The sequence below is a fragment of the Lepisma saccharinum genome, chromosome 8 (assembly GCF_977018435.1).
Source record: "Lepisma saccharinum chromosome 8, izLepSacc3.1, whole genome shotgun sequence".
Taxonomy (NCBI): Eukaryota; Metazoa; Arthropoda; class Insecta; order Zygentoma; family Lepismatidae; genus Lepisma; species Lepisma saccharinum.
In genome coordinates, this window is record NC_139236.1 from 75,233,764 (window position 1) to 75,246,524 (window position 12,761).

The 12,761-nt window shown below is 36.6% G+C and overlaps 1 protein-coding gene across 2 annotated transcripts in view; it reads right to left on the reverse strand.

The window, feature by feature from the left end:
- Positions 1-1,701: 1,701 nt before the first annotated feature.
- The window catches only part of LOC145991148 (uncharacterized), a 43,578-nt gene continuing 32,518 nt past the window's right edge, over positions 1,702-12,761 (reverse strand). The window contains exon 3 of one of the 2 annotated variants that reach the window (XM_083126952.1): positions 1,702-3,301. In XM_083126952.1, the coding sequence (XP_082983078.1) occupies positions 2,164-3,301 (1,138 nt within the window). In that variant the 3' untranslated portion in view covers positions 1,702-2,163. Of the gene's footprint in view, positions 3,302-8,695; positions 9,848-12,761 lie in introns of those variants that run through there. The other variant, XM_083126953.1, reaches the window with a different exon arrangement.

Below are 12,761 nucleotides of genomic sequence, written 5' to 3' on the forward strand. Positions count from 1 at the left end.
CAAGCCTGATGACAAGCAACGACGATATGACTTTGCATGTGACATGCTAAACCGAATCGACCGGAATCCTGCCTTTTTGTCAAGTGTAATGTTTTCTGATGAGGCCACATTCCATGTCTCTGGTACTGTGAATAAGCATAACGTTAGAATTTGGGGGTCAGAGAATCCACACAGTATCAGGGAAAAGGTGCAAGATAGCCCGAAAGTGAACGTTTGGTGTGGCCTCATGTGCGACAAGATCATTGGACCGTTCTCCTTTGCTGAGGAGACTGTCACAGGAACGACATACCTAGACATGCTGGAGTTGATTTGTTTTCCCCAGGTTGAAGACCTGCAACCAAACCTTTGGTTTCAGCAAAATGGTGCTCCACCTCACTGGTCGCTGGATATTCGGAAAACTCTGAATGAAATATTTCCAGGATGCTGGATTGGACGAGATGGATCCGTGCATTGGCCTCGAAGTTCTCCGGACATCACACCATTAGATTTTTTTCTCTGGGGCTACGTGAAGGACGGGGTGTTCGTCACTGCAGTGCGGAACCTTGAAGATCTCCGTATTCGGATTGTGGAACTGATTGGTACCATCCCTCCGGACATGTTGCAGCGGACCTGGATGGAAGTTGAATATAGACTAGACATTCTTCGTGTCACCGCAGGGGCTCACGTGGAAGTGTTTTGATTTGTTGTTGTAATTTTTGACATACAACTTATTTTTGTGGAAAAATTAATTAATTTCATTTCATTTTGTATATGGAGCAAATTGAAAATGGCATTTTGGTGTAGACACCCTGTACATCATATATATACATAAAATTCACTATAATTTGAATCCAAGCTTGAAAAATTTGATCAATGCTCTGAAATTTATCAGGTAACCTAATTTTTTGAATATTCAGATTACAAGCAGTAATTAGTAGATGAAGCTTGTATAATTTGTTCTTACAAATGTGAAGGCATTGATACATTATCATTCACATGTAAATTGGTCAGAACTTGTTTGAATCTTCCATAGAACATTGTCTGAGATACAGCTGGTACTGCGATGTCCAAATCAGTACACTAGTAGTGATAGTAGTGAACACAATGATAACCAAACAGGAATTCAAGACCGAGGAAACCATATAGCTCTTCTTCTGTGATTGGTAATACTCTCTTCTGTATTTGCTGGATGTATAAGTTAGTTTCAAAGATTACACCACGAACCATGGTTTCACCAAGTACTGTCAGAAAAGTGTATGTTGGACAGGACTTTCCTGCAAAGAACTGCTGAACTGTATCCTTTTGCAAAGTAAAGATAGGCATTATTGTAAACCATTCAAGTTTTCTGAAATTTCCATTCACTAATGAATTTCCAGATGATTCATTTGTAGACTCACTGTCAGAATCTTTGGAGGATCCTCTGCCACCCTTATGTTGCTGTCCTGCATTACTACTGCTGATATCATAATCATTACTATTGACCTTACATTCTTTGCCACTATCCTCAAATAGTGAATCTACATGAGAGATATTTTCTGCCAGCAATCCCTCAATATCATTGTCAGTTATCAGTTTATCTGACAAAGCCCTCCAACCCATAAAGAGAGTTGTTTACAAAGACTTATTCAAGCACCACTGACTAATAATACCAGATGCCTGTCAGAACTCCAAAGACCATGATGATATTTTGTTCTTAAAATGCTTTTCCAAACAATTACAAAAAAAAAACGATCTATAAACACATTTATAAGAGTAAAAACTACAATATAAAAAATCCTGGGGTACCTACAGTTATTCCACACAATTTTCATGCTGTCACTATGGCAGACTTACTGATGCCTAGGTCCAAGAAATTGTTTACTGGTCTCTTGTATATATGTACAGCACCTCCTGCCATCTGTGAATAGTAGACACTACAATTAACAGGGACGCACAAGTGCAGCTGGGTCAGAAACCAACTGCGACATGCAAAAAGCATTCATAGGATATGGGACTTTTAAAGCCCCGACAGGCAATAAAGGGGATATACCAACTCTCTAAATGACCTGTTGAATGAACACACTATCAGTTCTTTTTCGAGTGTGCTAATGCAATGTTATATGCAGAACATATCAATTCTTGAGTGTCCTCCAAGAAGTTCTATGTGAGTAAATGTTTGTTGCATGTTGTACCCACATAGGGTTTCTACACATTGTGGAGTTTTGAATGTCTTTTAAGATTTTCTTTCCATGAAAATGCTTTGTTACACACTTCACACACATAAGGCTTCTCTCCAGTATGCATTCTTAAATGTCCCCTTAAAATCCTCAGGTGCGCAAATGATTTGTTACACGTTGTACACACATAGGGTTTCTCTACATATGGTTTCTCTTCAGTATGAATTTTTGTGTGTCTTGCTAGATCGTTCTTCTGTGTAAATGCTCTGTTACACACTGAACAAACATAGGGCTTCTCCCCAGTATGAATTCTTTCATGTTTTATAACATGGGCCTTCTCAGCAAATTGTTTGTTACATATTGTACACACATATGGTTTCTCTCCAGTATGAACTCTTGTATGTCTTATTAGTTGTACCTTCACTGCAAATGCTTTATTACACACTGAACATACATAGGGCTTCTCTCCTGTATGAATTCTTTCATGTTCTCTGAGATGTTCCCTGTGAACATATTGTTTGTTACACATTGTACACACATAAGGTTTCTCTCCACTATGTGTTCTTGAATGTACCCTAAGATCATCCTTGCGAGCAAAGGATTTGGTACACCATGAACAAACATGGGGCTTCTCTCCACTATGAACTTTTTCATGTGATCTAAGATACTCCTTGCGAGCAAATGATCTGTTACACTTTGTACACACATGGAGTTCCCGTCCACTATGAATTGTTGAATGACTTCTAAGATTTTGTTGGTTTGCAAATGATTTGTTACACGTTGTACACACACAGAGATCCTGTCCACTATGAATTCTTGAATGTCTTCTGAGAATTCCCTTGTCTGCAAATGATTTGTTACATGTGGTACACACATAGGGTTTCTCTCCAGTATGAATTCTTGAATGAATTATAAGACGTTTCCAGTGAGCAAATGATTTGTTACATGTTGTACATACACAGAGATCCTGTCCACTATGAATTCTTGAATGTCTTTTAAGAGCTTTCTTGTTTGCAAATGATTTCTTGCATGTGGAACACACAAATGGCTTTTCAACACTATGACTTTTTGAAACAAAACAAGTCTCTCTAAGATATGAATGTGTATCACTAACCATACATTCTTGCTGAAAGGTACTTCTAGACAATGAGCACTCCGATGATAACCTGGAAGGAGATATATATATGTTTAAAGACTATTTATGACAGAATATTTCAGAAAAATGTACTAATACCTTACTCAGTTTTGAACTATTTCTTATGAGTTTCTGAATGCAAATTACCAACTGGTAATTATAAAACAATTAATCGAGGTTTCCAAATGTTGCAATAATGAATTATGAAAAATTTATTTCCAAGTAAAAATACAATTTGAGAAACACTATAAGTAACTTCAAGTTCTCTAGAATATCTGATAGCAATAATGCATGTTATCCCAAGAGAAAAGTATGTTAGTATGTTATAAATCTAAGTTTTTACTTATGTTCATGCGTTCTAATAAGAACAGGGGTCAATTTACATTCTTGTGTAGCATTTAGAATACCCAGCTAATGACATCAAACATCATATTTTCTGATTACATGGCCCTTATTTTGCTCCACTTGGCTAGGGTTTTTCCGAAATCACAACAAACCAATGCAAGTTTCCACTATACTACAGTATGAAGCAAATAATTAAAATAAATTATATCTGATAGTTTGATATAACAATGAATCAGTGTTCACTTTCAAATCCAAAAGTGAAGGATTTCTGTTTGTAACAGTTGTATTTTTATGGCATGTGATCCTTCAGGATTATGATATGATTGGCACTTGTTACCTGTGTTGTCTGGTAAAGCCCTGCTGCACAGTTGAGGATCCCACCTTATGCACAGTAAGGCTAATCGGGACTGAACCTACAGTTTAAAGTGAGATCCGAACCACTGTGTGTCTCCACCGGGTATCGAATTTTGGGACCCCTTGATTACAAGGCAATGGCGGTACTTTCTGTTCAATGGGAAGGAGTTTAGTTAAGGAATGTGTGTTCATCCTTGGCTTGGTCAAAGGCCAGGGTGCACTCAGTTGGTATTTGCTTTTTGGAATTTTGGTAACTTTTAAATGTGCATGTGTTACAATGACCCCTCATCCGTACTTGAATAGCCGTAATCCATTTTGATACACTCTTAACAGATATTTGTCATAAAAGCAAAGAAGAAATGTTACAGTTTCACAAAAAATACTTATCATTCTGACTTTGCTACAAGTCTTGATCATGATAATCAATTTTAGCAGGCTCGATGGCAGAACACGTTCATCGTCATTCTGTGACAAATCAACCAATGGCCTGAACTTTAGCAGAAATTGTTAATTTCTGACACAGTGGCAAACTAAAGTTGATATGACTATAATTATTTTCATTTTTGGTCCAATTACTCTTTTAGCTACTGGCTTTCGAACAAGCAAAATTAAACAAATCTTTAACATTTTGTAATCTTGAAACAACTGTAGACCAAAAACTATTTGGACCAGAAAGCTCAAGTTTATGCCACGTTGTTCTGTTTCTTTTGATTTTTTCAAAAACTAGAAAAAAAGTCAAAATATAAGCAACAGCCCTTTAAGATTTTCTGAAGAAAAAAAATTGAAAGACGCGAATGGATTCCATTATGTCAATTTTTATTACATTGCAATGTACGTGAAATCTGCTAAATTAGTCGACTTCTATATTAAAACTGTAACTATCATAATATGAGTGGTTTATGTTGGAATCTTTATATTATTCCATTTTATAATCATTGGACCGCAAATAACATGAAAATGACTACAATTTAACACTTTTAATATGAGATAAGGAAATTGAAAATCCCATGTTTGAGTTTACATTTTAAAATAGGTTGCAAACATAAGATTTTAATACATATAAATACACACACACACACACACACCCACACACTGGTGTGCTAAATTTAAGAACGGCACTGGAATATGCCCATAGTGCATGTATCCGTGAAATCAGCAGACCAGTCGTACATCAGAAGATGCAGAAGTAGTGCACAAAAATGGATAGACCACACAAAGCGGAACAGTTGACAATCACACATATCCAGGAATGGTTACAGAGCAGTACTTCATAGACTGGAGATATACTGAAGGGACCCAAGCGCATACTGTTGACGAGGTTGTTCACGAGTTCAGGTGATAACTGAATCCATTCCTCTTTTAGCACCATCTTCAGCTGCTGAACATTTTCCGGTGGGCGTTACTTTGAGCTCAGGTAACAACAAAATTGACATTGAACATGCATACAAGAACAAAAAATATTCAAAAGATTGATTGATTGACTGTAACTAAAATTATGGTGTGTCGGCACTTGGACTGTCACAATTTATGAGCCCAAGCACCTTACCATACATAAAAATAAAACCTGTAGTGAGTGAGTAAAAAATCTCCTTACCCATGTTTAACTGTAAAAGGGCAATCAGCATATGTAAGGATAAGATACAGGCCAGCTGCACAGTTGAGGACCCCAGATGGCTGGAGAACAAATATTTTGGGTCTCTCTTTACAAGTGGAAGGATCTGTGATTTGTGACTCTCGAAGTCATTTTCCCTTGGCATATTCCTGTCCCCCTCTTCTTTCTGTGCAATGGGAAGTGTAGTTGAGGGATGTGTGTTTATCCTTGGCTGGGTGAAAGGCTAGGGTGCAATCAGTCAGGATGATATTTTTTTTACTTTCCATAACATTGCAATCTGCATGTTACATTGTCCCCTCATCAGTGTGTGAATAGCCGTGATTTGTTTTGCTACACTGGTGACAGTTATTTGTCATAAAAACAAAGAAGAAATGTTACAGTTGTACAAAAAACACTTATTATATTCACTTTGGTATAAGCCTTAATTAGGATAAAAATTGGCATACAGTTTGTAAATTACCAGTAAAGTTGAATAATCAAATTTCAGATTTTTTGTTCATTTAGTTTTTGAGTTAATGACTTCGAAAAAGAAAAGCGAATATAGCTAAAAATATATATATATTATATATATATATATATATATATATATATATATATATATATATATATATATATATATCTTGTAATCTTCAAAACTGTAGATCAAAATAGATCAAAAACTATTTCACCCAGAAAGATCAAGTTTGTGTGATATTCTTCTGTTTATATTGAACTTCAATTTGAAATTCCGGTGTTTCATCTTCCAGTGTGTTCGTGGCATTGGTTCTTGTAAGCAGTGTCTCAGCCGAAAAAAGTAATAAAAGACTAACCATCTGTAGAATTGAACATAAGATTTTAACTTATAAAGCTGACCTTTTGGACTAAAGCCACTGTGCGAGAATAATGTTGTTCAAGAAATTTCACCTTAACAATTAGTCTTTACCTTTCCACACCCAAACTTGTAAGCCCTCTTCTTGCAAATTACATTCATTTTTTTTTCATGTCGCTTTTCTTCCATTTTTGGTTAATCGCAACGAACATTCATTCGAAGGCTATATGTTTCATTTGAAATTGTTTGCAACAATGTCCACACACAAATGTCTGTGCGCATTTATTTTAATGTCAGAGTTTGGACATCTTCGAGCTTGACACGTTGGTGTTTAATACTCTTAACAATAATCATTTTCCAGTCCCATTTCACACAGTGGGTTGGTTATTCTGTTAGAATGAAACATATTGACCAGTGGCAAATATATAGATTTGAAAATGTTTATTTCCTAAATAGTCACTCTACTGGAATCTACAAAGACATGCATACAGCCTGTTCTGAATTTGCAAACTTCATATTCTATTATTGCAGGATCAATATTCATGTGTACACCTAACTGTTCTTTAGGTTAGACTGAAGCAGAGTGACATTTTGTGTGATATATATCCAATTTTTGGATTTATCTTTACCTGGCACTGAAACATTCAAAGGACAATCACGACTTGTTGATTATACCCTGTATAAATTTTAATTTTATAATTGTAATAATTATGATAATACTGGGAGAGGTGTGCTCCTGCCCAGTATTTTTGTAAGAGTGGTTAAAATACTTTTTAGTAGTCTTCATTCTGCCATCTTTTCCTGCATTTATTTTTTTTTAATACTGGCACAAAAGGGGGATGATTATGACTCTCTTCAACCCCACCATGGGCATGCTGCTGCTCCCGCCATATGCATACGTGGACCATCGTAGGAAGAGATTTAGTCTTCTTGTTTTCAAATTTCAATTCTTTTCCAGGTCCACATATTCAGTGTCGACTTGCAGTTATGTCTGCCTAAGTGAATGGGGGAGGAATTAACAGAACCCTCATCCACTCCCTAAGGGAAAAGGGCACTTTTCCAAATGAATGAAAAGGACCTTTGCACAAAGTGAAGGAATTGAAAAGTACTTTTTTCCACCTCAGCTTATGCCATTTTATCTCTTTTTTTCTTTATGAATCCTACCCAACCTCCGACCACATTACATGAACTCGATTGTGAAATTGGACTTCATATTGCAGGAATTTAAACATTGCAAACTCTTCCGTGACACTTTATCTCGGTAAGTCAGAATTACCTACATGTATTGACAAAGGCTGTCAGAAGGCAACACTTGCAATGTGCTGTTTTCCCAAAATTTACTTTCATTGAACCGCTAAACATGATGTCCTCCGAAGCTTGACTTGAACTCAAACAAGTGTTCCACATTATGCAAACAGAAATTTACATTTGAAGTACCACACACTAAGTAGTTTTGAAAAGTGCATTGTCCCCTCAATTGTGCAAAATATCATGGATTCAAGAATTTTGTACTACAAAATGTATCAAAGGTACTAAATTTTATAAATTTAATGTTTCAACCCAAGTATCTGTAAGCCAAAAATGGCAATCTACATTATGCACACTGTAAAATATTGAGATTAGCTTTCAATTTGGAATTACATTTATTCCTTTAGGCCTGATGAAAATGTTCACATCAAAAGTACATTTCCATGTATCTTACCTACTGACACAATGGCTAGTATTAGCCATATGATACCATTGGTATGGACAAGAGATAATGCTAAGAATGTGAAAAATCTACTTGAATTCATGAGTGTAGAAGAAGGTCTAATGAGAATAATACAGTATTCAGAATGGCAAGCATTTCTAGATGTTTACCTTCCCTGCCTGTGCCAAGAAATCCACATTTGGAATGCTCTTGTGGCCACACCAAAGTGTACGAAGTGGTACATTACTACAACAATGCACAGCTTCTTTGAAAATATTTCATACTTCTTGGAGGGAAAAAAATCATATTCTCTTCGCCAAACTAAAACATCCATCATTTCCCCATTCTGAGAGAAAACCACAGCCATAAATCTATGGATGCAGTGTACACAAAGAAGGGCTACTTCGGAGTTGTCAAGCATCTTTCAAATTCCGCCCCTTAAACAGGACAGGGAGAGGGCAGTGTAGATGGATGTTCTTCCCCTGCCCCCTTGAGCATTTTTCGAGTGTGCTAATGCATTGTTATATGCAGAACATACATAGGGCTTCTCTCCCGTATCAATTCTTGAGTGTCCTCCAAGAAGTTCCATGTGAGTAAATGTTTGTTGCATGTTGTACCCACATAGGGTTTCTACCCACTGTGGAGTTTTGAATGTCTTTTAAGATTTTCTTTCCGTGAAAATGCTTTGTTACACACTTCACACACATAAGGCTTCTCTCCAGTATGCATTCTTAAATGTCCCCTTAAAAGCCTCAGGTGCGCAAATGATTTGTTACATGTTGTACACACATAGGGTTTCTCTACATATGGTTTCTCTTCAGTATGAATTTTTGTGTGTCTTGCTAGATCGTTCTTCTGTGTAAATGCTTTGTTACACACTGAACATACATAGGGCTTCTCCCCAGTATGAATTCTTTCATGTTTTATAACATGGGCCTTCTGAGCAAATTGTTTGTTACATATTGTACACACATATGGTTTCTCTCCAGTATGAACTCTTGTATGTCTTATTAGAAGTACCTTCACTGCAAATGCTTTGTTACACACTGAACATACATAGGGCTTCTCTCCTGTATGAAATCTTTCATGTTCTCTGAGATGTTCCCTGTGAGCATATTGTTTGTTACACATTGTACACACATAAGGTTTCTCTCCACTATGTGTTCTTGAATGTGATGTAAGATCATCCTTGCGAGCAAATGATTTCTTACACCATGAACAAACATGGGGCTTCTCTCCACTATGAACTTTTGCATGTGATCTAAGATACTCCTTGCGAGCAAATGATCTGTTACACTTTGTACACACGTGGAGTTTCTGTCCACTATGAATTGTTGAATGACTTCTAAGATTTCGTTGGTTTGAAAATGATTTGTTACATGTTGTACACACACAGAGATCTTGTCCACTATGAATTCTTGAATGTCTTCTAAGAGTTCCCTTGTCTGCAAATGATTTGTTACATGTGGTACACACATAGGGTTTCTCTCCAGTATGAATTCTTGAATGTATTATAAGACGTTTCCAGTGAGCAAATGATTTGTTACACGTTGTACATACACAGAGATCTTGTCCACTATGAATTCTTGAATGCCTTCTAAGAGTTTTCTTGTTTGCAAATGATTTCTTGCATGTGGAACACACAAATGGCTTTTCAACACTATGACTTTTTGAAACAAAATAAGTCTCTCTAAGATATGAACGTGTATCACTAACCATACATTCTTGCTGAAAGGTACTTCTAGACAATGAGTACTCCGATGATAACCTGGAAGGAGATATATATATATGTTTAAAGACTATTTATGACAGAATATTTCAGAAAAATGTACTAATACCTTACTCAGTTTTGAACTATTTCTTATGAGTTTCTGAATGCAAATTACCAACTGGTAATTATAAAACAATTAATCGAGATTTCCAAATGTTGCAATAATGAATTATGAAAAACGTATTTCCAAGTAAAAATACAATTTGAGAAACACTATAAGTAACTTCCAGTTCTCTAGAATATCTGATAGCAATAATGCATGTTGTCCCAAAAGAAAAGGGCATTGATTGTTAGTACTTTATAAATTTTAGTTTTTACTTATGCATGCGGTTTAATAAGAACAGGGGTCAATTAACATTCTTGTGTAGCATTTAGAATACCCAGCTAACAGTGGCGTGGCGTGACTTTTAAAAAGTGTTACCGGCTATCAATCAGTACGAGAATTATGCCTGCTAGACGTTATTACACCCCCCCCCCCCCTTTTCGGTAAAGAAAACATGTCGTCGAGCTAGATTTTTGTTCATTTCGTTTTTGTTTTGCAATCAGCACAGTGATTTAGCCACAAACACTCCTAGAAAGAACTACCACTCATGAGACAGTTAACACAAAAATCCAATGAATAGTGGTAGACCTTTGTCAATTCTTCATCTGTCTCCGTTTCTTTGAAATGAGCTGCGAAGGGGAAGAAGAAGAACCACACTTTTCTCGTGTCAGTTTCACGTTTGTGTGGTGAGCACTGAGCAGACGACAGAACTCCGCTCCTTTGTGGAAAGGAAGCCCAGCTGTATACGTACTACTGTTGCCAACTTAGTATTTTGGAGCAAGGTTTGTCCAAATCACGAATCACACCAAGGAACTATATTTTCGTCTATTACCTAACTGGTCTCAGTTGTAGTTCAATCCAGCCTAGGCTTTGAGGTCTACCTCTAGTTGCTTCACAGAAATTGTATTCGTATTTTAGGATGGATTTAGCTCTTTTCTGCCAATCCGATGTGACAACACTGGTTGCCCCGGTAGGTCTGACCGGCAACAGGGCCCCCTTAACAGGCATATGAATAACCCCATAAAGTCCTTCCCCGCTCTTTCCTTGCATTGGCGCCCTCTTCTCCCTTGTTGCCTCTTCAGGGTAGCGGAACGGCCTCCCTCTTCGCTTCTGTCGGCTGCAGAAAAATTGTCCTAGGCAATATCTACTAGACGGCAACGGTGTTCATTAACGTATTTAACAATGTTGTCATTTTATTGAAACAACTTTTTAATTCTCTACATTTTGCCATGCCTCTGCCAGCTAATGACATCAAAATCATATTTTCTGGTTAAATGGTTCTTAGTTTGCTCTACTTGGCTAGGGTTTTTCAGAAATCACAACAAACCAATGCAAGTTTCCACTATACTTCAGTATGAAGCAAATAATTAAAATAAATTATATCTGATAGTTTGATATAACAATGAATCAGTGTTCACTTTCAAATCCAAGAGTGAAGGATTTCTGTTTGTAATAGTTGCATTTTTATGGCATGTGCTCATGCAGTATTATGATATGATTGGCACTTGGTACTTGTGTTGTCTGGTAAAGCCCTGCTGCACAGTTGAGGATCCCACCTTATGCACAGTAAGTCTAATCGGGACTGAACCTACAGTTTAAAGTGAGAACCGAACCACTGTGTGTCTCCACTGGGTATCGAATTTTGGGACCCCTTGATTACAAGGCAATGACGGTACTTTCTTTTCAATGGGAAGGAGTTTAGTTAAGGAATGTGAGTTCATCCTTGGCTTGATCAAAGGCCAGGGTGCACTTAGTTGGTATTTGCTTTTTGGAATTTTGGTAACTTTTAAATGTGCATGTGTTACAATGACCCCTCATCCGTACTTGAATAGCCGTAATCCATTTTGATACACTCTTAACAGATATTTGTCATAAAAGCAAAGAAGAAATGTTACAGTTTCACAAAAAATACTTATCATTCTGACTTTGCTACAAGTCTTGATCATGATAACAATCTTAGCAGGCTCGATGGCAGAACACGTTCAGAGTCATTCTGTGACAAATCAACCAATGGCCTGAACTTTAGCAGAAATTGTTAATTTCCGACAGAGTGGCAAACTAAAGTTGACATGACTATAATTATTTTCATTTTTGGTCCAAGTACTCTTTTAGCTACTGGCTTTTGAAAAAGCAAAATTAAACAAATCTTTAACATTTTGTAATCTTGAAACAACTGTAGACCAAAAACTATTTGGACCAGAAAGCTCAAGTTTATGCCACGTTGTTCTGTTTCTATTGATTTTTTCAAAAACTAGAAAAAAAGTCAAAATATAAGCAACAGCCCTTTAGGATTTTCTGAAGAAAAAAAATTGAAAGACGCGAATGGATTCCATTATGTCAATTTTTATTGCATTGCAATGTACGTGAAATCTGCTAAATTAGTCGACTTCTATATTAAAACTGTAACTATCATAATATGAGTGGTTTATGTTGGAATCTTTATATTATTCCATTTTATAATCATTGGACCACAAATAACATGAAAATGACTACAATTTAACACTTTTAATATGAGATAAGGAAATTGAAAATCCCATGTTTGAGTTTACATTTTAAAATAGGGTTGCAAATATAAGATTTTAATACATCTAAATACACACACACACTGGTGTGCTAAAATTAAGAACAACACTGGAATATGCCCATAGTGCATGTATCCGTGAAATCAGCAGACCAGTCGTACATCAGAAGATGCAGAAGCAGTTCACAAAAATGTTTAGAGACCACACAAAGCGGAACAGTTGACAATCACACATATCCAGGAATGGTTACAGAGCAGTACTTCATAGACTGGAGATACAGCTCCATTGGAGATATACTGAAGGGACCCAATGGTCCTTAGTAGAGGATGTGATCACCTCTCATAGG